This window comes from Dipodomys spectabilis, unplaced genomic scaffold (assembly GCF_019054845.1).
Source record: "Dipodomys spectabilis isolate Male_0828 unplaced genomic scaffold, ASM1905484v1 ptg000073l, whole genome shotgun sequence".
Classification (NCBI taxonomy): domain Eukaryota; kingdom Metazoa; phylum Chordata; class Mammalia; order Rodentia; family Heteromyidae; genus Dipodomys; species Dipodomys spectabilis.
In genome coordinates, this window is record NW_024870750.1 from 8,184,796 (window position 1) to 8,212,726 (window position 27,931).

The following is a 27,931-nucleotide window of genomic DNA, read 5'->3' on the forward strand; positions in this document are numbered from 1 at the left end:
AAAGTGCCAGCCCTGGGCAAAAAAGAATATATGTTTTTGATTCATACCTTGCTTAAAATAGTTATTAAAGGTTATTATTGCATATTATTATAAGTGCCAAATTCAAACTAGAGGAGAAGTAATTGAATAGAAAGGGATTATTAGAAAAGTCAAATACCAAGTGAAATTTTTCAGTGCATTTTATTTATAATGTAATCATATTCAAGACACTAGCAATCATATCTGCTAACTTCTTGGCAGCACTGAAAAGACAGAACTTCTTTACTGATTGTCTTGTGCAGTCTTACAACCAGAAGAAATCTTTGGTTTCTTAGATATTTCATAAACTTGTACAATGAGCTTTAGCTGATTAATGACTTCCTTGTCTGCTGTTTTCATGTTCAGTCCTAGCATCTTCATAATAGTTTCTCGAAAGTCACTGAGCTATAAAAAATCAACATGATAATTGTGATATGTCATTTGTTTGTGATGTATCATCCACTTATTAGGTACAAGGAAATTGATACTAGAATTTTACTCTTATGAAACTTTTTTTTTTTGGTCCGGTCGTGGGGCCTAAACTCTGGGCCTGGGTGCTGTCCCTCAGCTCTTCAGCTCAAGGCTAGCACTCTACCACTTGAGCCACAGCACCACCTCCGGCTTTTTTCTTTTTTGCTTATGTGGTGCTGAGGAATCGAACCCAGGGTCTCAGGCATGCAAGGCAAGCGCTCTACCACTGAGCCACCTTCCCAGCCCGAAACTTTCTTTTTTTTGATAGGTCGTGGGACTTGAACTCTGGGCTTGGACACTGTCCCTGAGCTCTTCAACTCAAGGCTATCGCTCGACCACTTGAGCCACAGCACCACTTCAGGTTTTCTGGTGGTTTATTGAAGATCAGAGTATCACGGATGTTGATGTTCCTGCTCAGGCTGGCTTTGAACCTTGATCCTCAGATCTCAGCCTCCTGAGTAGGTAGGATTACAGCCATGAGCTACTGGCACCCAGCTTTATTCTTATGAACTCTTTTATGCCAGTACTGGGGCTTGAATTCAGGGGCTTACTCAAGACTCTGCCACTTAAACCACATTTCCAGCCCAGTTTTTTATTCCTGGTTAATTGGAGATAAGAATCTCAAATTTTTGTACATGTGCCTGTAATCCTAGCTACTCAGGAGGCTGAGATCTGAGGATCATGGTTCAAAGCCAGCCTGGGCAGGAAAGTCCATGAGACTCTTATCTCCAATTAACCACCAGAAAACTACAAGTGGCACTGTGGCTCAAGTGGTAAGAGCTCACATTGAGCTGAATAGCTCAGGGATAGCACCCAGGCCCAGAGTTCAAGACCCATGACCGACAAAAAAAAAAAACAACTCTCAAATTTTTCTGCCTGATTGGGCTTTGAACCCTCAGCAGCTAGGATTACAGATGTGACCCACCAGTGCCTGCCTACTGGGGTTTTGAACTTAGGACCTCACATTTGCTAAGACAAGTGCTTTATCAGTTGAGCTGTGCCCCCAGCCCTTTTTGCTTTTAGTTATTTTTTTCCTAGCTCTCGGTGCTTTTGCCTGGGGCCAGCTGCTGACCCACGTCTTCCTCTTCTGCTCCTTCATAGTTGGGATTGTAGGCAGGAACCATCAAGTCTGGCTAGTTTTTTCAGATAGTTTTGCTAACTCCTCCCCACCCCATGCTTGATAGCCTTGAGTATAATCCTTCCATATCTATTTCATAAGCAGCAAAGATTATAGGTTTGTGCAGCCAACCACTCAAAACCTTTCTCTACTAAATATATTCTATATTCAAGTGCATTCTATCTTTTCTTTTCAGAAAGTGTACTTCTATAATCTAAGCTTTCTTCAAACTTGTGATTCTCCTCCTCTTGCTTCAGCTTGCTTACAGACTTGCTGAGACTGGGTGCTGGGAAGGATTACAGGTATATGCCACCATGCAGGGTTCAAATGCTATTTTATTTTATTTTATTTTCTTGTCGGTCGTGGGGCTTGAACTCTGGGCTTAGGCACTGTTCCTGTGCTCTTCAGCTCAAGTCGAGCGCTCTACTGCTTGAGCCACAGCGCCACTTCCAGTTTTCTAGTGTTTTATTGGAGATAAGAGTCTCACAGACTTTCCTGCCCAGGCTGGCTTTGAACCGTGATCCCCAGATCTCAGCCTCCTGAGTAGCTAGGATTACAGGCGTGAGCCACCAGTGCCCGGCTTCAAATGCTATTCTTTTTTTTTTTTTTTAATACTTAACATTTTATTTCACCTTTATGTACAACTTGTTTAAATTGCTGACATAAACCTGTTTAATCCAAAAAAGAAATGTGAAAAATGTGAAGTACTTCTACCAAAGAACGAACAAGTTGGTATGGCCTATCCAAAAGTCTTCCACTAGTCTCTTCAGAAGATCTAACTGTAGTTCAAGCACAAGTTGGATGTCTTTATCCTTCAGGCTGTAAGAGATTTTTCAGATTTAAATTTTTTATTTTATTTTTTTGGTTGGTCGTGGGGCTTGAACTCTGGGCCTGAGCACTGTCCCTGCGCTCTTCAGCTCAAGGCGAGCGCTCTACCACTTGTGCCACAGTGCCACTTCCGGCTTTCTAGTGGTTTATTGGAGATAAGAGTCTCACGGACTTTCCTGCCCGGGCTGGCTTTGAACCTCGATCCTCAGATCTCAGCCTCCTGAGTAGCTAGGATTACAGGCATGAGCCACCGGTGCCTGGCTTCAGATTTAAATTTCTAAAACTCATTGAACACTTCAGGGAAGGCTGCTAAGCCTACTTCTACTATTTCATTTGTTGTTGGATATAATTGATCATAAATGGCTACTAGCATCATGAAGACCTTCTGGAAGGAAGACTCTTCAAGAGCATCACAAAGATCATAAGGATCAAAAAGGTGGGGACAGCTAGGTTTCCTGGAGGCACTCTTATTCTATCAACCTCTATCAAATGCTATTCTTAAGAAAATGACTTGCTTTATCACAATAATTCTTTAAAATTTCATTTGCATTTTAATAATTTTTCTTATGTTTTGTCAACTAAACCTAATTATAACATTGCTTAATATTTTCCAGCCACTAAGCAATTACCTTGTATGTGTGTATTGTGTGTGTGTATACGTGTCTGTGCGTATATGTGCACATAGTACTAGAGTTTGAACTTAGGACCTTGGCAAGGTCCCTTTGCTTTTTTCTCAAGGCTGGCACTCTACACTTGACCACTTGAGCCATGGTTCTACTTCTGGCTTTTAATTGCTGCTTAATTGGAGTAAGAGTGTGAGTATCTATGACTATAGAAATGCCACTGGCGCCTGGCTATCTTTTTTTGTTTGTTTAAATGGGGTATCACTATGCTGCTAAGGCTCTTCTTCAACTTCCAACTTCTGTTCTTAAGTGGTCTTCCTACCTCAGACTCCCAAGATGTTGGGACTTTACATATGACACAAAGCCCAGTGGCTAAGACTTGTCTCTTTGAATTTATGCTTTGTTTTATAACAATGACTATCCAGAGATACTTATTAAAGTCATACTGATCAACTGGTGCTGGTGGCTCAGGCCTGTACTGCAGAGGTTGAGATTTGAGAATCAAGGTTCAAAACCAGCCCAGGCAGAAAAGTCCATGAGATTCTCATTTCCAATGAACCACCAAAAAGCTTGAAGTTGAACTGTGGCTAAAGTGGCAGAACACCAGCCTTGGGTAAAAAAAAAAATTAAGCAAGAGCAGGAGATCCTGAGCTCAAGTGCTATAGTACTGGCACAATAAATAAGTAACATGTAGAGAACATCTCAGCCTTCGATTTGTATAGGAGTGGGGGAAATGAATATCCTAATGCTGTACAGGCAGCTGGAGGGAAGAGTGTGTCCTGCATCCTCTTGTATGGAACACAGCCCACTTCACAGCCAGGTATGGTGGCTCATGCCCATAACCCTAGCTACTCAGGTGGCTGAGATCTGAGAATCATGGTTCAAAGCCAGCCCAGGCAGGAAAGTCTGTGAAACTCTTATCTCCAGTAAACCCCAGAAAACCAGACGTGGCCTGGTGGCTCAAGTGGTAGCTGTCCTTGAACTGAAGAGCTGAAGGACAGCGCCCAGGCCACAGTTCAAGCCCATGACTGACACCCCCTCCAACCCCCCCCAAAAAGCAGTTCACAAGTGGAGAAATACTGTGAACAGTCTGAGAAGGGGCAGATCAGAATGCCGGCAAGTGGAAAAGAACAAGAAAGAAGCTTCGAAGCATAGAGACCAGAGACGGCAGTTCCTGAGGGCAAGGTTTCTGAGGGGAGGTTGCAGAGTACTTGGGATTTGAGGTGTTCCTTAGAGGCTTGGGAGTAAGGGAAAGGGAAATGGCAAACCATGGGAATTAAGGGACTTGAACAAACAGGAGAGAATTGCAGAATCAGACATCACCCATCCTTTCCCCCAAAGGAAAAGGCTCTTTGAGACTTTCGAAGCTGCCTTCACTGTGCCAACAGAAGGGGGCAATATTGGGTAAAGAAACCTAGTAAGTAAACCCAGCCTTCATTCACCTGAAGATTAAGACAACTAAAAGGATTTCCTGCACTGCTGGGAAATGGAAGAAGAGGAAGGAGGAAGGAGTGGGGAGGGAGAGGAAGAGGGAGGAGGGGAAGGACATTTGCTTTATAAGTACAGGGAAAATCTAAGCATGTTTAGAAGCACTGTCCTATTTTAGAATGTGACAAAAAATAACCACACACATGATTTTCTCAAAGCTTGTATTCTTTGACAAAACCTTACCCTACTGATTAGCCAGAGGATATGCATAGAAACCTAAGCTAAACTAAAATCTCATCTTCAGCCAGTAAGGATTCACAGAGGAAAGCACTTGACCTAAACTTGTCTAGTAAAGCCCTTTTCTTGAGATGCTCTCCTGGCACAGAAACCATGAAACTCTATAGTTGTCAGTGTCCGTGATTCATGTTCTACAGAGAAAATTAGCTCTCAGTCAGTCATGTATAAGCTGTGGTACATATGCCAAGAAGAAAGGTCCTTTGAGGGGCTAGGTGCCCTTCCAGAGGGTAGGTAGTTTAACTTAGGTTGGATGCTAGGAACCAAGAAATTCTCTAAATTTTTTCAGTTAGTTAATCGAAGTTGATGTGTTTATCATTTCAGTTAATTTAATACAGTAATTAGAAAAAAAAAATACCTCTTGTTCTCGCCCTGATACTCCTTCAGGTGTACTCTTAGCTGCGGGGAGCTCAGGAGCCACCCCACACAGCAGCTGAGGGGCGCCCTCAGAGTCTGATTTCAACTCTTGCTCTGCAGAAACTAATGTTGCTTTCAAATTGTCTGCTTCCGTAGCTGGTTTCTCCTTTGTCATTTCAACTTTTGTTAACGATTGTCTGAGCTTTTCAATTGTTTTGTCCTGTGAGAGGGTAAAAGGTAGGTCAAAAGAAGACTGTGATTTAATCACTGATAAATAACAGATATCACTCATGCTTCCACCCACCCTACACCTTTAATTCTGAAAAGATATATTGAAATTTTTAAACTCCCACAGTTTCTGAATTAAGGACATGTTTGTACCTTCAGGTTCATTAATAACCAACATTTAATTAGCTTTTTTTTTTTTTTGGTGGGTCATGAGGCTTGACTCTTGCCTGGGCACTGTCCCTGAGCTATTTTTGCTCAAGGCTAGCACTCTGCCACTTTAAGCCACAATACCCCTTCTGGTTTTCTAGTGGTTGATTGTTTTTGTTTTTGATTTTGGTCAGTTGTGGGGCCTGAACTCTGGGCCTGGGTCCTGTCCCTCAGCTCTTCAGCTCAAGGCTAGAGCTCTACCAATTGAGCCGCAGCGCCACTTCTGGCTTTTTCTGCTTATGTGGTGCTGAGGAATGGAACCCAGGACCTCATGCATGCAAGGCAAGCACTCTACCACTGAGACACCTTCCCAGCCTCTCTGGTGATTAATTAGAGATAAGAGTCTCACAGACTTTCCTGCTCAGGCTGACTTTGAACCGTGATTTTAGGCTCTTAGGCTCCTGAATAGCTAGTATTACAGGTGTGAACCACAAGTACCTGGCTTACTTAGCATTTTTGTCAACTTGGTTTGTGGGCTTTACACAGTTTCAGGTATATAGTATGTCCTCAAAGATCTTACAATTTGCCGGGTGCCAGTGGCTAACGTCTGTAATCCTAGCTACTTAGGAAGTGGCACTGTGGCTGAAGTGGTAGAGCGCTCACCTTGAGCTGAAGGGGACAGTGCCCAGGCCCAGAGTTCAAGCCCCACGACCAAAAAAATAAATAAATAAAAATCTTACAATTTACATTAGCCAAATACAGAAAGAGGGAAAACAATTGGTTCTAAAGAAATATTGTTAAGAGGGGCTGGGAAGGTAGCTCAGCGGTAGAGTGCATGCCTTGCAAGCATGAGGCCCTGGGTTCGATTCCTCAGCACCATATAAACAGAAAAAGCCGGAAGTGGCACTTCGGCTCCAGTGGTAGAGCGCTAGCCTTGAGCTGAAGAGCTGAGGGACAGCGCCCAGGCCCAGAGTTCAGGCCCCATGACCGGCAAAAAAAAAAAAAAAAAAGAAATATTGTTAAGAAACTAGAATGTTGATAAATAATTCAGTGCATATTTGGTTGAAGGCTCAACTTACTTTTGAAATAAACAACCAAAGCTACAAGTTCCAAAGAGGAATTTTAAAAAAAAACGGGTACTGGGGCTTGAACTCAGGGCCTCTTTCTTAGCTCTTCCTTAGCTTATTTTCTCAAGGTTGGTACTCTACCATTTGAGCCACACAAGTACCCAGTACCCAGTGTGCAGAATCTTTTTTTTTTTTTTTTGGGTTGGTCGTGGGGCTTGAACTCTGGGCTTGGGCACTTAAGCTCACTTGAGCTCTTAAGCTCAAGGCCAGCACTCTACCGATTGAGCTACAATGCTTCCGGTTTTCTAGTGGTTTATTGGAGATAAGTCTCACAGACTTTCCTGCCTAGGCTGGCTTTGAACACGATCCTCAGATCTCAGCCTCCTGAGTAGCTAGGATTACAGTCATGAGCCACCAACGCCCAGCTTCATTTTAATTTTTTTAAACTCATGTAGAGCCAGGTGCTCACACCTGTAGCCCTAGCTACTCAGAACCAGAGCACATGCATGAACGCGTGCGCACACGCGCGCACACACACACACAAAGTTCATGTATAGCTGGACACTGGTAGAGGCTCAAACCTATAGTCCTAGCTATTTCAGGAGTCTGAGACCTGGCCCAAAGCCAACCCCAGGCAGGAAAGTCTATGAGACTCCTCTCTCCAATTAAACACTAAAAAGCTGGAAGATCTGTAACTTAAGTAGTGAGCACTAAACTTGGGCAGAAAAAGCTAAGAGCTAGTGTCCGGTTCCTGACTAGTCATGGGCCAAAGCTTAAGTGGATTTTGGAAGTCTTACTTCTTTTACTTACTTTAAGGACATTTACTCTTGTCAGTTGAGTTTTCATATTTTTATTTGACAATTTCAAATCACTGAGCTGTTTCTGAAGTTTCTGAATTTTCTCCTCCATTCTTGGCACTGTATCCATCTGCAAATTCTGCCGAATATCCAATAACATCTCTAACTCTTTTAACTGCTTATGCTCATTTATCTGTGAGTTTTGAGTCTTGAGATTTTCCTTTATAGAAATTAAAAGTATTGGGAAAAAATATGCTTTAAATTGCTGTACTAGGGCTGGGAAGTTGGCTTAGTGGTAGAGTGCTTGCCTCGCATGCATGAGGCCCTGGGTTTGATTCCTCAGCACCACATAAGCAGAGAAAAGCCAGAAATAGAACTGTGGCTCAAGTGGTAAAACGCTTGCCTTGAGCTGAAGAGCTGAGGGACAGCTCCCAGGCCCAGAGTTCAGCCCCCATGACCGACAAAAAAAAAAAAATTGTTGTACTATGCCACCATAATACCATATCTATTCTAGACTAATGAAGTGCAGATTTAATAAATACCTAAATAGAATATTTTCACCACAAATGAATATTAAAATAATAAAAATATGACAATAAAATGACAAATTAGTGGTATAAATTTTATAAATAATAAACAATAACAAATAATTTCATCTTTTCTACAATGTATTATAACGAAATAAGTATATTTTTTGTTGTTAGTCATGGGGCTTGAATCTGGGCCTGGGCACTGTCCCTCAGCTCTTCAGCTCAAGGCTAGCACTCTACCACGTGAGCCACAGTGCCACTCCCGGCTTTTTCTACTTATGTGGTGCTGAGGAATCGAACCTAGGGCGCTTCATACATGCAAGGCAAGAACTCTACCACTGATCCACCTTCCCAGCCCTGAACACAGATATTCTTTAGACCATTATTCATAATATGCAAAAGGCAATATAAATGTCAAAAAATAAATTTTTATGATAAAATAAGATTTACCAGAGGGGCTGGGAAGGTGGCTCAGTGGTAGAGCGCTTGCCTTGCATGCTCGAGGCCCTGGGTTCGATTCCTCAGCACCACATAAGCAAAAAGCCGGAAGTGGTGCTGTGGCTCAAGTGGTAGAGCGCTAGCCTTGAGCTGAAGAGCTGAGGGACAGCGCCCAGGCCCAGAGTTCAGGCCCCATGACCGGGCCCAAAAAAAAAAAAAAAAGATTTACCAGAGATTATATAAAAAATATATGAGAAAACAGCAAAAAAGCTCAGAAGCAGTGCTCAAGCCTTGAGTTCAAGCACTAAAACTGGCATACACACAACAAAAAGTAACGTGTTAAGGAAGAGGAATAAGAATACCACCATTTTTTTTCATTGCAACCTGGAAATTAAAGAATTAGTGTCTTCAAATCTCTGTGTGAAAATAAAGTCTACACCTAACCATCAACTGAATATGAAGATAATAATATCTCTCAGCCGGGCACTGGTGGCTCACGCCTGTAATCCTAGCTACTCAGGAGGCTGAGATCTGAGGATCGCGGTTCAAAGCCAGCCTGGGCAGGAGAGACCGTGAGACTCCTATCTCCAATAAACCACCAGAAAACTGGAAGTGGCACTGTAGCTCAAGTGGTAGAGCGCTCTCCTTGAGCTGAAGAGCTGAGGGACAGTGCCCAGGCCCAGAGTTCAAGCCCCACGACCGACAAAAAAAAAAAAATAATAATATCTCTCATTTATACAAGGACTCAAAGAAAAATATCTATCCAAGACATAATTTCTTAGGAAGCTATTGGAGGATGTGTGTTCCAGCAAAATAAGAAAGTTAAGAGAGAGAAAGAGAGAGAGAGAGAGAGAGAGAGAGAGAGAGAGAGCATGTACCAGGCATCAGCGGCTCAAGCCTATAATCCTAGCTACTCAGGAGGCTGAGATCCAAGGATCACAGTTCAAAGCCAGCCTGAGCAGGAAAGTTCATGAGACTCTTATCTCCAATAAGCCACTAGAAAACTGGAAATGGCACAGTGGCTCAAATGGTAGATTGCTCACTTTGAGCTGAAGAGCTTAGGGACAGCATTCAGGCCCAGAGTTCAAGCCTCATGACTGAAAAAAAAAAAAAAAAAGAAGAGGAAGACATAAGATTGCAAAAATAGTGAATTCTAACCAGAAGATGAAGAAAACTCACAGGATCATAGTGACGCCCAGACCCACTGAAAAAAACCCAGATTGAAGCAAGAAATAAAAAACTTTGGGAGAGAAAAATAAATGTCAAAATTTTATAGAGAATTACCTGATATACTATTCAAACAAAAAAAGATTAAAATGAATATTAAAAGTATAGTGAAGTAAGTGTTGAGTATGGATTTCACTGAGAAATAATTATATTGGGAAGATTAAAGTGGAGATGAGTGGGAATGTGATGCTAAACAGGAAATGAACAGGTAATAATATCTAGAATTGAGCCTAGGATCTCACTTAAGACCTTCCCTGGAGGAGACGTACCTACTGGGAAGAGGCCTAGTTTAGGACCTTAGGGAAAGAGATGGAAATGCCAGAGAAACAAAACATAACGAGAATTTCACTTGCTCTCTTCACCAAACCTCAAGCAATGAAATTAATCTAATATATTTAATGCCATGGGTAGGGAAACAGAATCTCCTGAAGATAAATTGTATTGCAACTGACACATTTCATCAGACTTTCGGGGGCAACTTCTTCCTTATCAATGCAGGAGAGCAGGAAGCAGACAAGGAAAGAGTTTATACAAAAGTTTATATAAGCCAGGTGTCAGTGGCTCAAGCTTGTAATTTTAGCTACTCAGGAGGCTGAGATCTGAGGATCATAGTTCAAAGCCAGCCTGGGCAGGAAAGTCCGTGAGACTCATCTCCAATAAACCACCAGAAAACCAGAAGTGGCACTGTGGCTCAAGCGGTAGAGCCTTGAGCTGAAGAGGGGAGGGACAGCACCCAGTCCCAGAGTTCAAGCTCCACGACCAACAAAAATAAATAAATTAATTAAATTAAAAATAAATAAAAAACACAGGATCTGTAGCAAATCCTTTCTATTAATTAAGCAAAACAGGGGCTGGGAAGGTGGCTCAGTGGTAGAGAGCTTGCCTTGCATGCATAAGGCCCTGGGTTCGATTCCCCAGCACCACATACACAGAAAAAGATGGAAGTGGGCACTGTGGCTCAAGTGGTAGAGTGCTCACCTTGAGCTGAGGAGCTGAGGGACAGTAACCAGGCCCAGAGTTCAAGCTCTACAACCAACAAAAAAGAAAGAAAAAGAAAAACATAGGCAGTATAAATGACATAAAGCATAAAATCATTTTCATACTCAAAGAAATGCTTACATTGGGGGAAATTCTTGCTTTCTTCCCATCCAAGTCTAAGCTCCCTTGAGAAAAGTCGTTGACAGCTATGTTTCCTTCCTGATATTGTAAGAGCCTTTTGTGATCTTTATCATTTTCTTCCATTGCTAGGGATTGCTCAGCTGATTCTTCATAAACATGCTGCAGCTTCTCTACACGTCTACTGAGTGTCTGAATTTCCCGATGCAGGTCTTCTGTTCTCTGTAAGAATAAGTACAAAAGCTTCCTGATGCACTATGCTTTCTGCATCACTTAACCAATGCGCAAATTTGTATTAATACTGACATCATGCTGACAATAAGTTACTGAAATTGGTGAGGAGGAAAAACTTCTTAAGAGATTTGACATTTTTAGTAGATTAAGACACTGGTGGCCCATGCCTACATTTCCAGCTACTCAGGGAGGCTGAGATCTGAGGGTATGACTCAAAGCCAGTTTGGGCAAGAAAGCCTATGAGACTCTTTTTCTCCAATTAACCAGCAAAGAGCCAGGAGTGGAAGTATGGCTCAAGTGGTAGAGCACCAGCCTTGAGGGAAAAAGCAAAGGGACTGTGCAATGGCCCTGGATACAAGCCCTAGTCTGGCACAATTTTAATTTTTTTGGGGGGGGTCCGGTCGAGGACCTGAACTCTGGGCCTGGGTGCTATCCCTCAGCTCTTCAGCTCAAGGCTAGCACTCTACCACTTGAGCCACAGCGCCACTTCCGGCTTTTTTCTTTTTGTTTATGTGGTGCTGAGGAATCGAACCCAGGGCCTCATGCATGCAAGGCAAGCGCTCTACCACTGAGCCACCTTCCCAGCCCATCCAATGCGATTCTTTTGAGAAGTGCTCAGTAAACTTTGTGGTTGTGAATTGTGATTTTGGTTATCCTTTCATTACTACAGTGATGGAAGAGAATAGGTAGGTTGACTTTACCATATTGGAGAAGATATAGCATGGAGCCCTGCCATTAATGAATCCCAGTTCGGTGATTTGCCAGCTGTGTGCTCTTGGACAGGTTACTCACCCTCTCTTGTGCCTCAGTTTCAGTTTTAAAATAAGGTGAAGGGGTGTGGTTACTACCTGACAGCATAGTTGCAAGGATGAAATATGTTAATACTTGATGAATGCTTAGTTCAGTTGAGAATAATTCAATATATTAACTTAAAAAAATTTGTTGTGGGGCTGGGAAGTTGGCCCAGTGGTAGAGTGCTTGCCTCACATGCATGAGGCCCTGGGTTCCATTCCTCAGCACCACATAAACAGAAAAAAGCCAGAAGTGGCAGCTGTGGCTCAAGTGGTAGAGTGCTAGCCTTGAGCTGAAGAGCTGAGGGACAGTGCCAGGCCCAGAGTTCAGGCCCCACCACCGGACCCCCCCCACCCAAAAAAAAAGAACCTCATTGGAAAGAAAATTTCTCACAGCTATACTTACAGATTTCCATGACTGTTCACTTGCACCAATTTCCTGGATCCTCTCTTTCACAGCTTCCTCTGTGGCGGGTATGGGGCCAATGCTGTCACTCAGAAGAGTGGACAACTGGTCGAGGAAATTCTGATGTTGAGATTGCATGGGTTTAGATTCCCAGCTCCAGGAATATGGAGGTCTGTCTAACTCACATGCTTGGTTTTCCTCAAGCAGCAAATCCTGTGGACATGTTTCCCAGATTTTCTGTCCATCATTTAGTCCATCAGAGTAAAAACTGTTGTTGCTGTCAATATTGGTAGCCACAATGGCTTCACCCATATCCTAAATATACCAAAATACAGATTAAACTTTCTGTGTGTGTATGTGTGTGTGTGTGCATGTGCATGCACACATACGTGTATGCACGCTTATGTGTTTGAGTGGTACATGAGTTCATTTAGGGCCTGGTACTTGCTAAGCAGGTGCTTTACCAGATGTGATGCTGTGGCTCAAGCGGTAGAGCACTCGCCTTGAGATGAAGAGCTGATGGATAGCGCCCAGGCCCAGAGTTCAAGCCCATGACTGACAAAACAAAACAAAACAAAACCAAAGCAGGTGCTTTACCACGTGAGCACCTACCACTCCATCTTCCTCTCCTACTTGAAACAATAGAGGAGACATCTACTTTCCTTGTTTTGACCTAAATAATATAGCAATAGTTCAAAACTACTGGAGAAAGGACCCTCAGTAAGAAGAAAGAATGAGCAGGGTGCCAGTGGCTCATGCCTATAATCCTAGCTACTCAGGAGGCTGAGATCTGAGGATCACAGTTCAAAGCCAGCCCAGGCAGGAGACTATTATTGTTAGTGAAACGACTTCCCTTCCCATAGCTTAGTCCACTCCTTCCCCTCTCCACAGCTTAGCATGCTCCCTTCCTAGGCAACACTAGGCCCATGTAGTAAAGGCAGTAAATAATCAGCCTCCAACCCCCATTACCTTGAGATGGCACTTCTCTGGGGCAGCTACCACCATAGAAGGCAACAAGAGCCCCTTAGAGTGACCTTGAGGTCTGGGCAGCTGCAGGGCCCCTTTTATCTATTATTTGGACAGCAGCCATAAATCTTAGTCTGCCATGATGAAGCCCCTGGCCCTCAAATCCACACCAGGGTCTCTGCCTAGGAGCCTCTTCTAGCCCCTCCTAAACCTCCTAGGTTATATAGGTCACCTCTGACAATAGCTGGTGGCGCTGTTTCTCACTTCTCCCTTGTGAGTAGGGGGTCTTGTCAGACCCTTTCTTGGCAATAAGCCTTTCTTTGTTCTCTGTACCTGGCTGTCTGGCAAAGTTTAATTTATCCTATCACTCATCTCCAATTAACCACTAGAAAACCGGCAGTGGCACTGAGGTTCAAAGTGGTAGAGCACTAGCCTTGAGCTGAAGAGCTGAGGGACAGTGCTCAGGCACAGAGTTCAAGCCCCATGACTGATAAAAAAACTCGAAAGAAAGAAAGAGAAAGAAAGAAAGAAAGAGGAAGGAAGAAAGAAGGAAGGAAGGAAAGAAAGAAAGAAAGAGAGAGAGAGAGAGAGAAAGGTGGTGAAGCTGGTTGACACGAGATTTGCCAAACCAAGCTTTGGCAAGAAAAGTCCATGAGACTCTTATCTTCAATTAAACAGGAAACAAAAATGTCTAGGAGTGGAGCTGCAGCACCAGGCTTGAGCAGAAAAAGCTAAGGAAAAGTACCCAGGCCCTGAGTTCAAGCCCCTGTACTTGTATGCATGCATGTATGCATGTGCATGTGCGTACACACACACACACACACACACACACACAACTTAAAAGTCTCCTTCAAAGAGTAAAAAGAAAGAATGAAAGCAAAATCTGGCAAAAGGAAGTAAAGAAAGGTCAGTCACCTGAGCTTTGAGTGGGGCTGTCCCACCTTACCCCCTGAAACCATTGTCTGAGGGTTAGATGGCCTGACTACAAGTGTATTCTCCCAGTTTGAGTCTTTAGCTTCCATTTTCTGGGTGGGAAGCAGGAAATGTCTCTCCTTTTTTATGTCTATCTTCTCCTATTATACTAAAATACATCTTTACTAAGGACTGTCACGAGGTTTGTCTCCTTCAGAGACACCTGCAATGCTTTTCATGAGTGGATCTTAGGGATCCATGATTTGGTATGGAAGCTGGGAAGCCCTCATCTCAATACAGAGTGGCAGTCTCCTCAACCTTTCCCAGTGCCCCTGTAATCAGCCTGCTTCACTTGTTAATGCTAGCATTATCCCTACCTCGGCTGGTCTCAGCTCCACCCAGACCTGAGCTCCTCCCTGCCCTAGAGTTCCCACCATATAGCTGGTCACTCCCATTCTCCGCCCAAGCCTATGGCAACACTGACCTTGCCAACTACCCCCAGAACTACCCATCTGGATAGGGACAGATGTCATTTTGCTCCTTCTCCCAGGGGAGATATAGCCTCTCTTATAAACCTTATAATAAATGTCCTCCTGTGCCTGCCTGCCTCCATGTGGTCCCCTGGGATGGTTGTAATGGATCCTAACAGTTAACAAGAAGAAAATGACAGATAATGCTGGCCTTCTCCTCCAACTCCTCCTGCCCACAGGAGAAGTCCAACTTTATAAACTTCTCAAGGCCTTCTTGCTACTTTCCTGTCTCCAGATCTTCCTTATGCAGTCTCCATGTATCTGAAAGTCTTCTAGTGTAAGCATTATGCCCTCCCTTTGGTCCTCAACTCTACCCAAACCAAGTGTTAAACAGGCTATGGTGCTGTAGCCCAAGAAAAGGTCTGTACATTTGTTAAAAGTTAAATGTTGTATATAAACCACTTTAAACAGGCTGCCCAGAGGCAATGGACAGTAGTACTTAGAGTGCCAATCAGTTGTAGTTTAAAAACATCTACTGGGTTTTATTATAAAACTCTGGCAAGTAATTGTCAGCAAGTTATAGGGAACCTCTATCTCACTGATCTCCTGTTGCTTTAATTGGAAATAAAAAGGGCTTTTGTGACAAAGACTCCTTTTGCCACAGTTCAAAGCCATCCCGGGCACAAAGAATCCCTCTAAAACTCCATCTCCCAGCGAATCAGCAGGCAGCCAGGCTGGAGGCATGACTTAAGACTCTCACCTCTAAGTATCCAGCCGAAGGCTGAAAGTGGCATTGTGACTCTAATAATAAAATAAAACAGTGGTAGAGCACTAGCCTCGAGCAGAAGTGCTTAGGGACAGTGCCCAGGCCTTGAGTCCAAACCCAGTAAATGCCAACTGGGACAAGCTATGCCAGCAATCAACGCTGAACCTCCCCTCCCCACCCAGGACAAAGTCAGTCCTGACAATGGAAAACCACGGAGAGGAGTAAGAGGAGATTGAGAAACCTAAGCAACTCCATTTTACTTAAGACCCCATCTCAGTTCTGCAACTTAACTCATGGCCCACTTTAGCCCCAATGCTAGGAATTTATGCCAGAAAGCCATGCACAAACAATTCTTGGAGCCATAGATGGCGTCTGCTTAAGGCAGGTGTTTGCCCCCAAGTGACTTTGCTCCTGAGTGACCTAGGGCTAAGAGTTTCAGTTAAAACCATATAATGTTCCGACCATATAATGTTCCGACCAACTGGTTCTTCAGAGCCCAGGGCGAAACATGCCATGCATACTGTTGGTCCAGGTGTGATTCATAACCGTTTGTGGTCAAGCTATGGACCAAGGATATTTTTCATGTAGAGGTCAGCCAATCATATTTGCCCACCTTAGCTTGCTCTAAATGTTAACCAATCATGTAATTTCTTATGTAAAACTTCCTTAAAGTTGTTTGTTCAATACTATAAAAACTGCTGATTCTATGCTCGGGGCCTCTTAGCGTCACCGGTTGCCCAGCGCGCAGAGGACCAAGCTCCAGCTTGCAATAAACGACTCTTTGCTGTTTGCATTGATCGTGGTCTCTGGTGGTCTGTGAGGGGGCATCCGAAAACAGGGTACTTTAGAGATGACATCCTAAATGGAGTCACTTTACACTCGTCCTTTCAAAATTAATCAGAGCTGGGAGAGCAAGAGAAATAGTTGCTTGCCCACCTAATGTCCATACCTGTCTACCTTCTAACTGGACAGAAAGTTAACAGTCTTGCCTTTGTTACTATTTGTATTTACAGTAGCCTCTGAAAGGATCCTTCACAGCCATCCCAGGGGACCACGCAGAGGCAGGCAGGCACAGGAGAAAGATTATTACAAGGTTTATTAGAGGAGCCATATTTTCCCCGGAGAAGGAGCACATGGCACCCTCCAATATCTAGGTAGCAGCAGGATCTGAAGGTAGGAAGTCAGGTAAATAGGAGTCTGAGTGAAGAGAGAGAAGGGCCAGCTGTATGGTCGGAACTCCAGGGCTGGGAGGAGCTCAGGTCTGGGTGGAACTGAGGACCCAAGGTGGGCACAATGCTTACAGCCTCTGACTAGTACTCCCAACCAGTCCCCTACCCAGTTGCTGAAAGACCCTAGATACCCCCTTCCTGCCCTGAGTCCAGTTATTCCTCCTTCCCTGTACTGGGCCACAACTGGGCTTATGCTCCAAATGGAACTTTCCTGGCCCATGGCCAAGGTGTGTTCTTCTATGTCATTCATGTTAACTGACCTTGTCACCTTGTCAGCTTCTTGCCCAACCTTTCCAAAAGTCTCTTTTAACAGGTTAACATCCCCCGCCCAGGACACCACCTGGGAACAAGTCAAGGCCATCCTGTTCCTATAGGCAACTAGGGACATCACTTGCACTGCCCTGCCTTGCCCAGTGCAAATCTGGACCCTAAAAACTTCAGCTCCAGGGATTCCTTGATGTCTCCAAGCCATCAGGAAGTTGCCAAAAGAGTCCATGGCTCTGGTACCTTTAAATATCTCTGCTACCTCCTCCTCAGGTTACTGTGATCCTAAAGCAGGAAAAGTCTTACTCCCCCTCCTCCAGGATGCCGGGAGTCAGGTATGTCTCCAATCTGAGACAGAAAAGGCAATTTCAGGTCTTTGATTGCCCCTTCTGGGAATCAATTGCTCCATGGTTTATTCCTCTCTTGGGGTACTAACAGCAATTTTTGCCTTTTATTGTGTCTTGCATTTTAGATGACTATTGTCAAGGAAGAAGGAGGACATTTACCAACCGAACTGTCAAGCAGATGCTTCTTGGACGGTACCCGGCCAAGCAACGAAGCAGGGACCCCTGACTACCTCGCCCCTTTACAGCAGGAAATGACCTCCACCCATACCCATCCCCCGGCCTGGTACCCCTACTGTTATTAAACAACAAAAGGGGAAGTGTAAGCATTATGCCCACCTTGGGTCCTCAGCTCCACCCAGACCTGAGCTCCTCCCAGCCCTGGAGTTCCCCATACAGCTGGCCCCTCCCTCTCTCTGCCCAGACCCACCTGAACTCCCACCTCACTTCCTACACCGCCACCTCCCCCCAGACCCTCCTGCTAACTGGATAGGGCCAGATGCCATGTGCTCCCTTTTGGGGGAAATATGGCCCCTCTAATAAACTTTGTAATAATCTTTCTCCTGTGCCTGCTTGCCTCGGGGTAGTCCCCTGGGATGGATGTGAAGGATCCTTCAGTCTACCATGCTGTACAGTTTCCTTGGCCCTCCATTAACAAGACCAACAAGTTACTCAGTATTTTTTTTTTTTGGGGGGTCCGGTCATGGGGCCTGAACTCTGGGCCTGGGCGCTGTCCCTCAGCTCTTCAGCTCAAGGCTAGCGCTCTACCACTTGAGCCACAGCGCAACTTCTGGCTTTTTTTTTTTTTTTTCTTTTTGCTTATGTGGTGCTGAGGAATCGAACCCAGGGCCTCAGGCATGCAAGGCAAGCACTTTACCACTGAGCCAACTTCCCAGCCCCAAGTTACTCAGTATTTAACTACTGTCTCTCAAGCTGAGTACCTGGGTACCAAGCCCCCGCCCCCATACACACTTTATATCTGTGCTCTTATTCTGAGATATTTCCTGCTGCAGTCATTTTACAACCACACTGGTTGTGGGGCTTGAACTCAGTGCATGAACGCTGTCCCTGAGCTTTTGTGCTCAAAACTAATGCTCTACCACTTTAAGCCAGAGTTCCACTTCTGGTTTTCTGATGTTCTGGAGATTAACTGGATAAATGTTTCATGGACTATCCTGGACTGGCTCTGAACCTCAATCCTCAGATCTCAGACTCCTGAGTATCTAGGATTACAGGTGCTGAGGTCATTTTTTAATCTTTTTTTTTTTTTGCAAGTTCTGGGGTTTGGGCACTGTCCCTGGGCTTCTTTTGCTCAAGGCTAGTACTCAATCACTTGAGCCACAGCGCCACTTCCAGCTATTTCTGTGTATGTAGCACTGAGGAATCGAACCCAGGGCTTCATGCATGCAAGGCAAGCACTCTACCACTAAGCCACATTCCCAACCCTATCTTCTTACCTTAAAAAAGATAGCCAAAAGCTCAGGAGATGGCTCACCAAGGCATTTTTTCTTGTTCTGGCCAAGTGGTAAGAAAAGAACTTCTCCAAAATTAGTCCAGAGACAAAGACTGAAATTACGATCAAATCCTGCCAGACTTCCACCAGGGCAGGTTTAACTATGCATACCTTCTTTTTTTTTTTTTTTTTTTGGGGGGGGGGGTCCGGTCATGGGACCTGAACTCTGGGTCTGGGCGCTGTCCCTCAGCTCTTCAGCTCAAGGCTAGCGCTCTACCACTTGAGCCACAACGCCACTTCCGGCTTTTTTCTTTTTGCTTATGTGGTGCTGAGGAATCGAACCCAGGGCCTCTGGCATGCAAGGCAAGCGCTCTACCACTGAGCCACCTTCCCAGCCCTATTATGCATACCTTCTTATCATCATGTTTTCTCCTAGTTAAATTTAAGATTTATTTTTCTAATTCTAGACAACTTCAGGGTCACTAAGTCCTTTTGTTTTCCCAGTGGGTTCAATTAAACTTCCTTTCTCTGTTCTCATCCACTCCCCTCTTTCTTAGGTATACAGGGATGGGTAGAGAAACCTTGTCTGACAGGGACTTTGTGTCTGAATTACAGTGTCAGTAACATGAGGTGATAAAATCCCACTTCTTCAAAAACATTCACAATTTATTCTCACCCTCACTGGAACAATATCCAAGGAATCTTCTTGTCCTTCCATACTTATATAAGGAGGAAATCTGCAAGTGAATAACTTTTTCTCCAAAAGATCTGCCTTTCGCTCTGCTCTTCCTCTTTCAATCAGATGTATTCTAACGAAAGATATCAGTAGGTAATATCATCATGAAACCAACTCAAAACAACTCAATGTAATTTTAGTTGAATATTTAAAGTAATAAATATCCTCCTCTTATAATATATTGAGAGATGTGGTACTACATGTGTATATTCCCAGCTACTCAGACAGCAGAGGCAGTGTAATTGTGAGTTTAAAGCCAGATGCAGCAAAGTCATTGAAACCCTGTCTCAAAAAAACAAAAATAGGGCTAGTAAGGTGGCTTAGTGGTAAAGTGCTTGCCTAGCATGCATGAAGCCTTGGGTTAGATTCCTCAGTCCCACATAAGCAGAAAAAGCCAGGAGTAGAGCTGTGGCTCAAGTGGTAGAGTATTACCCTTGAGCACAAAGAGGCTCAGGGACAGTGCCCAGACTCTGAGTTCAAGCCCCAGGACTGGCAAGGAAAAAAAAAATACTGCCAGGTGCTGGAGGCTCATGCTAGTTATCTTCACTACTCAAAGGCCAAGACCTGAGGAACAGGAGGCTAAGATCATAGGATGGAACTTTGAAGCCAATGCTGGGCGCCAGTGGCTCACGCCTGTAATCCTAGCTACTCAGGAGGCTGAGATCTGAGGATCATGGTTCAAAGCCAGCCTGGGCAGAAAAGTCTGTGAGACTCTTATCTCCAATAAACCACCAGAAAACCAGAAGTGGCGCTGTGGCTCAAGTGGTAGAGTGCTAGCCTTGAGCTGAAGAGCTGAGGGACAGCACTCAGGTCCAGAGTTCAAGCCCTGTGACTGACCAAAAAAAAAAATTTTTTTGAAGCCAACTGGGACAGGAAAGTTTGTGAGACTTTTAATCTTCAATTAATCACCAAAAAGTTGTGGCTCAACTAGTAGAGCATTAGTCTTGAGCAAAAGAAGCTCAGGGACAGTGCCCAGGCCCTAAGTTCAAGCCTTAAGACTGGCAATATATATATATTAAATAAACAGACATAACAAGAATGCACTGGTGGGAATGCAAAGTGGTACAAACTGGCAATTCTTCAAAAGTAACTTCAAGTGCTTAAACATAGAGTTAGTCTATGACCCAACAATTTTACTTCAAAAGCAAATACCTAAGAAAAATAATACATGTGTTTATATAAAAACTTATAAAAGAATACACATAGCAACATTATTAATCAAGTCAAAAAAACTGGAAGTAACCCAGGTGTCCTTCATGAAATAAATGGACAAACAAAACGTGGCATATACTTACAATGCATTATTATTTAACCACAAAAACTAATGAAGTATTGATTAATTCTGCAAGGTAAATGAACCTTAAAAGTGAAATTCTATGTGGTACATAATAAATTCACTAAAGACCGTTAATATTACTAACAATGGTGATGATAAACAGATGGCTGAACTGATTCAGCAGATCACCTTCAATTTTGTTCTCATGATCGAATTCCTCTTCATACAGGCATTTACTTTTGAGGTCCCGCTGTTTATTTTAATTTCCCATTTTCCTTGCAAATTATTAGCTAAGAAACCACCATACAAGGTAAAATTATACTGGCACACCTACAGTAATCAGCAATGATGGATTTTTGTGTAGTAAATGTCTTTGGGGATGAATACACTCATATTCAGTGTACATATATGAAAAAGAAAACGAGAAACTACATGTGATTCAAGGGAAAGAAGTATGTTGCCGGGGAATGACTCTGATCAAAATGCACTGTAAGCATAAATGGGTGTGTTAAATTACATCCCCCTTTGTGACCATTTGACTATCAAAAAATAAAGTTTTTAAAGAAATAAAAAAAAAGTGAAATTCTATTAGATCTAATTCTGAGATTAATTAGGAGTGTGTAGTTCATATACTATTTTAAAATGTATCACAAAAACTTGCTTAAAAACAAACCAGCAAATTCCCTACCTTAGACGTTTTTCTAGTTCTGTAACTCTTTCAGTTAGAGTGCAGTTGCCTCTTTCAAGACTCTTAATATTGGTGTTTTTCAAACACTTAATTCTCATTAGAGAAGCAATAAGTTCCTGAAGATCCTTGACATCATCTCTCAGGGATATTATCTGTAATGACTGTTGCACATTATTTTCTCTGTAACTTTCCAGCTCAGTCTTCATTTCTTTCAGTGAACTTTCTTTTATGAAGATTTTGCTTTGAAGATTCCTTAGCTAATGTGGGGCAGAAAGTGTTACTTAAAATCATTTATTATCTTGGGGCTGGGAAGAGGGCTCAGTGGTAGAGTGCTTGCCTTGCATGCATGAGGCCCTGGGTTCGATTCCTCAGCACCACATAAGCAAAAAGAAAAAAGCTGGATATGGCGCTGTGGCTCAAGCGGTAGAGTGCTAGCCTTGAGCTGAAGAGCTGAGGGACAGCGCCCAGGCCCAGAGTTCAGGCCCCATGACCGGATCCTCCCCAAAAAATCATTTATTATCTTGATCTTAAATATTCACAGTGTGAAATCATCATGGTTATTTAAACTATACATTATTGTAGAATAAATTAAAGGCTTTCAGTTCTTTTCCTTTAGCATATCCCAATGTTAAAGACGTTTTTTAATAAAATAAAATTGGCACTCAGGGTTTGGAATAAGTGACTTAACTCATACCCGTACTAAAATTGTTTAAGTCTTTAAATTACATCAATAATGAGAGACTAGGAATAAAGCACCACAGCAAAAAGAGAAGAAGATGGAGGGAAGGAGGGGAAGAAGAAGGGAAGGAGGGAAGGAAGGAAAAAGGAAAGAAGGAAGGAAAGAAAAGAAGGCAGGCAGGCAGGCGCAGGCAGGCTAATGTTGGATTGTGCATACCTATAACCCGAGCACTGAAGAGTCTGAACATCTGAGGATAGCGCATTTAAGGCCAGCCTGGACTACATAGTGAGACCTTGTCTCACAAAAAGTAGAAATAAAAGTAATTTAAAGCTGAGTGCTGGTGGGTCATACCTATAAGCCTGGCTATTCAGGAGGCTGAGGTCTTAGGACCAAGATTCAAAGACAGCCCAGGCAGAAGAGTGACCAGCAAGAAGCTGGAAATGGAGAAGCTCGAAGTGCAGGTGTGGCTTAAGTGGTAGAGTGCCAGCCTTAAGCGAAAAAGCCAAGTGAGGAGAGCCCTGAATTCAAGCCCCAGTACCAGCGCGCGCGCGCGCACACACACACACACAACACACACACACACACACACACACACACACACACAATAATAATAATAACAACAACAACAACAATAAAGCTGCAAAGGCAACTAAGCTATCTGAAATGCACCTGGAGTGGCAGAGGGCACAGATCAGGTCATGAAAGTGAAGTGGAAGAATTGAGCTCAGGTTGAAACCTATGTTTACCCTTTATTTTCTAGCCTCAGACTTCAGCAGCTGGAACTTACCAGCGTGCACCACCATGCCTTATATATATAATTTGATTTTATCGCCATTCCATTTTTCATCCCTTATGCCAAGCTCTGGAAACTCTCCTCTCAAAAATAATCAGTGAAGCCAGGTGCTAGTGGCTCAGGCCTGTTATCCTGGCTACTCAAGAGGCTGAGATCTGAGGATCATGGTTTGAAGCCACCCCGCCGCCATGCAGAAAAGTCTGTGAGACTCTTATTTCCAATAAACTACTCAGAGAAAGCAGGAAGTGGCGCTGTGGCTCAACTGGTAGCCTGCTAGCCTTGAGCCAAAGAAGCTCAGGGACAGTGCCCAAGTCCTGAGTTCAAGCCCTAGACCAGAAAAAGAAAAAAAAAAGTGATCAATGGAACTGGACGCTGTTGGCCCACACCTGTAATCCTAGCTACTCAGGAGGCTTAAATATTAACATCACAGTTCAAAGCCAGTCCAGACAGAGAAGTCTATGAGATTGTTATCTTGAATTAAGCAGCAAACAGACAAAGCAGAACTGTGGCTCAAGTGGTAGACTGTCAGCCTTGAGACTCTTGAGTTCAAGCCCCAGAACTGGTACAAAAACCCACAAAAATATTCGGGCACTGGTGGCTCACACCTGTAATCCTAGCTACTCAGGAGGCTAAGATCTGAGGATCTGGGTTCAAAGCCACCCTGGGCAGGAAAGTCCGAGAGACTCTTATCTCTGATAAACCACCAGAAAACCTGAAGTGGTGTTGTAACTCAAGTGGTAGAGTGCTCACCTTTAGCTGAAGAGCTGAGGGACAGCACTCAAGCCCAGAGTTCAAGCCCCATGACTGACAAAAAAAAAAGTATCTCAGGGATTTTCCTGCCTGGGCTGGCTTTGAACCATGATCCTCAGATTTCAGCCTTCTGAAGAGCTAGGATTACAGGTGTGAGCCACTGGTACCTATCTCCTTGACTTTAAAAAAGTAGTTATCTCCTTTTTCTCTCCTTCCTTCATTACTTTTTTTCTGGTCTTCTACAATGGTTACTTTCCTCTCACATGTAGATATTACCAGCAGAACATTGGAGCAGTTCAATTTATGCATGTGGGTCAAATTGTTCAAATTCTTCCATGGGATGTCTAAGATTTCTGTCTCTAAGTACACAAGCATTAGTTTGAATATGGCTGATACAGTTGTTGATCCAGATCATTACAAATTAATAAGTCCATTTTTGACAAATGTTGTAGCAGCTGAATGGAAAATAACAATTTGGGGGATTGTAGATACTACCCACTAACCACCTATTGATGATTTAGAAATTGTTGGCAACTGTTCTGCCCAAATTTTGCTCTTTTTTTATGTGTAATTCAAATTCGTTCTGCTATTCCCTCTGATTGATGAGCTTCATGTAACAACACTTGACCTCTTCTGATTTCCTATCATATTCAGATTAATCTTACAGATGCCAAACTGGTCTCAAACTTGATCTTTCTGCTCAGCCTTTTGAAGACTAAGATTATGGGCCTCTGTCACCATGCCCAAAAGTCATATGCTTTTGAAAAACTATGAATAGGGCTGGAATGGTAAAAGCACATGCTCTATATATATATGAAACTATAGATCTGATCCCCAGTACCACGGAACATTGTTTTTTCCAATCGCAAAGTTGAAGTTCTCTGAAGAAGCTAGATGTTGTCCTTTAGTTGCTTTTTTGTTTGTTTTGTTTTATTTTTTTGCTTAAGGCTGGCATCCTACCCCTTGAGCCAAACTCCACTTCCCCTTTTGGGAGTTAATTGGAGATGAGAGTCCTCTCTCTCTCTCTCTCTCTCTCTCTCTCTCTCTCTCTCTCTCTCTCTCTCTCTCTCTCTCTCTCGCTCTCGCTCTCTCCCCCTCCCCCCCCCAGTCGTGGGGCTTGAACTCTGGGTCTAGGTTCTGTCCCTGAGCTGCTTTTGTTCATGGCTCGTACTACTACCACTTGAGCCACGTGCCACTTCCAACTTTTTCTGTGTATGTGGTAGTGAGGAATTGAACCCAGGGCTTCATGCATGGGAGGCAAGCACTCTACCACTAAGCCATATTCCAAGCCCAAGAGATAAGAATCTCTTGGGTTTCAAATTGTCATCCCCAGATCTTAGCCTACTGAATAAGTAAGATAACAGGTGTGAGACACTGGAACAAACAAATCTGAGACAGATTCTTTTTTTCGGTCATGGGGCTTGAACTCAAGGCCTGGGATCCTGAGCCCGTTTGCTCAAGGTTAAGTCACTACCACTTTGAGCCACAGCTCACTTCCAGTTTTCTAGTAGTTAAGTGGATATAAGAATCTCATGAGGACTGGGAAGGTGACTCAGTAGTAGAGCGCTTGCCTTGCATGCATGAGGCCCTGGGTTTGATTCCTCAGCACCACATAAGCAAAAAGAAAAAAGCCGGAAGTGGTGCTGTGGCTCAAGTGGTAGAGTGCTAGCCTTGAGCTGAAGAGCTGAGGGACAGCGCCCAGCCCAGAGTTCAGGCCCATGACTGACAAAAAAAAAAAAAAAAGAATCTCATGAGCCATGTGCTGGTGGCTCATGCCACTTATTCAAAGGGCTGGCCCACAAACCTAAGTATTCTGAGCCATTTGCTTAAAGAATAGAAGTAGATAGTACAGACACGAACAGCTACATCATAGTACCCTAACAATGAAAATGGCCTTTGAGCTTCCAACCAGAGATACCTGTATGTCTACCTCTTGTGATAAATCCAGAGAACAGACTCAACTGAAGAATTTCTAGAGAATACTCCAGTCTTCATCATAGGGAGTAAAAGTCTAGGCATTTCCTGCAAATGTAGCTTATGTCTTCTTTTATCTATTGACACCACACAGAAGTTTCACCAAGAATTAGGTAAAACTAATGGCTATTTGCTATTTGGTAGCATATTGAAAATAGGAATTCATCCCTTCCATTAAAAATACTTAGGGCAGGCTGGGAATGTGGGTTAGTGGTAGAGTACTTGCCTAGAAGCCCTGGGTTTGATTCCTGGGTTTGATTCCTCAGTACCACGTAAACAGAAAAGGCTGGAAGTGATGCTGTGGCTCAAGAGGTAGCACTAGCCTTGAGCACAACATGGCTCAGGGACAGAACCTAGGCCCTGAAACCAAGCCCCAGGACTGGCAAAACCAAAAAAAAATCCCAAAACTTAGGCCTAAGCCAGGTGCTAGTGGTTCATGCCTCTAATGTTTGCCTAATTTACAGAAGATACAATTTCCCAGTGTGTGGTTCTAAAAAATCACATACCTCAGCTAAAAGGTTCTTGTTTTTGACTAGCACTCCAGGAAGGTCAGTATAGGCTGGGTCAGCTGCCCTTCTGGTGTACATCATTGAGTTCCTGGTGGGAGCCACTTTCAGAGATGGATCAAAACAAATCTACAAGGAGAAACTTCCAGTTAATTAACTAAACCTGTATCCACCCTTACCCCTCAAACCTGTGAATAAAACCCACAAATTTTCCAGCCCATACAAACTCTAAATGAGGAGTTTTAAAGAAGGGTAAAGGAAATGTGATAGGAGGCTGAAAGTGACTGAAATACAGCAGTTACTATGTATGGAGATGTACCAATAAAATTCTCCTCCTGGGCTGGGAAGGTGGCTCAGTGGTAGAGCGCTTGCCTTGCATGCCTGAGGCCCTGGGTTCGATTCCTCAGCACCACATAAGCAAAAAGAAAAAAAGCCGGAAGTGGCGCTGTGGCTCAAGTGGTAGAGCGCTAGCCTTGAGCTGAAGAGCTGAGGGACAGCGCCCAGGCCCAGAGTTCAGGCCCTCGACCGGACCCAAAATAAATAAATAAATAAAATAAAATTCTCCTTCTTCTATGATGGATATAGGCTAATAAAAAGGGGGGATAGTTTTAAGTAGAACATACCTTTAAAATATTCATTTTGAAGTTAAGTTCAAGGGAGAAAAAAGTAACATGCTGACTTAAAAAACTTCTTTTAAGTTTTCTTTCTTTCCTTTCTTTCTTTCCTTTTTCTGGTGCCAGTACTAGGAGCTGGTCTCTGTCTCAGCTTTTTCACTAAAGGATGGTCCTCTACTACTTGAGCCATTCCTCCACTTCTGGCTTTTTGCTGGTTAACAAGATAAGAGTCATATGGGGGGCTGTGTAGGTGGCTCAGTGGTAGAGTGCTTACCTCACATGCATGAGGCCCTGGGTTTGATTCCTCAGCACCAGACAAACCGAAAAAGCTGGAAGTGGTGCTGTGGCTCAAGAAGTAGAGTGCTAGCTTTGAACTGAAGAGCTCAGGGACAGTGCCTAGGCCCAGAGTTCAAGTCCACAACTGACACAAACAAACAAAAAGAGTCATATGGACTATTCTGCCTGGGCTGGCTTCAAGCGAAGATCCTCAGATGTTAGCCTCCTGAATAGCTAGGATTACAAGCATGAACTGTCAGCAGAACTCAGTTTTCTAAAACATACTTACCCAACAATTTATAGTACTAGTCATAAGTAAATGTAGCACATCTAGGTTGTAGAGATTTAATTTCTTAGAGAACAAAAATAAAGAAAATATGTAAAATATGGGAAATTTTTATGTGCATCTCATAAAAACTTTAAGGAACTTGAACTACCTGAAAGTCACTGATGGAGGATTTACCAGTATTTGTTTTGGTTTTTGTTTACAAATAAATTCCTATGCACAAAATTAATTTGTGTGTGTGTGTCTGTGTGCGCGCACGCACGCGTGCAAATGCATGCTAGTCCTGGGGCTTGAACTCAGGGCCTGGGTGCTGCTCCTAACCTTTCATGCTCAAGGCTAGTGCTCTACCACATGAGCCACTGCTCCCCTTCCTTCTTTTGGTAGTTAATTGGGGATAAACTTTTCTTGAATGGAAAAGCTAAGGGAGAGCACCCAGGGCTTGAGATCAAGCCTCAATGCTGGTGAAATAGGAGATCATTTGACCTTGCTTTTTGCATCATTCACTAACAATAACAACAACAAAAATGATCAGGACACTAAGAAAATGGGCAATTAGACCTGTACTTTCAACTCTCAATAGTGCTACCAAAGATCGCTTATCACACTGGAGGAGAAATAAAAACCAGAGAACAACTCACCGCTGGGCTATTTTTTCGGATTGATAGATTCTTGACTTCTAATGACTTAGTCTCATTAGGTCTTTTGATTTGCCCAGTAGCAACCATTCCTGAATCTGAGTGGTTTAAAGATTGGAGAGGGCTTGACATGCTGGAGACACAAGAATCATGAAACACATCTAATGGTGACCATGATGCTTCCAAGGGGAGTTTCC

General features: G+C 43.4%; 1 protein-coding gene across 1 annotated transcript; it reads right to left on the minus strand.

Moving 5' to 3' along the window:
- Nucleotides 1–158: 158 nt before the first annotated feature.
- On the minus strand, nucleotides 159–27,866 carry LOC122110093 (coiled-coil domain-containing protein 170-like). Its single transcript, XM_042682609.1, has 9 exons — nucleotides 27,738–27,866; nucleotides 25,924–26,052; nucleotides 21,222–21,478; nucleotides 19,198–19,330; nucleotides 12,118–12,432; nucleotides 10,708–10,908; nucleotides 7,389–7,595; nucleotides 5,138–5,356; nucleotides 159–423 (listed from the first exon to the last, which is right to left on the minus strand). Exons 1-9 carry the CDS (start codon nucleotides 27,864–27,866, stop codon nucleotides 262–264), a joined length of 1,752 nt encoding a protein of 583 aa, XP_042538543.1. The 3' UTR covers nucleotides 159–261.
- Nucleotides 27,867–27,931: the final 65 nt, after the last annotated feature.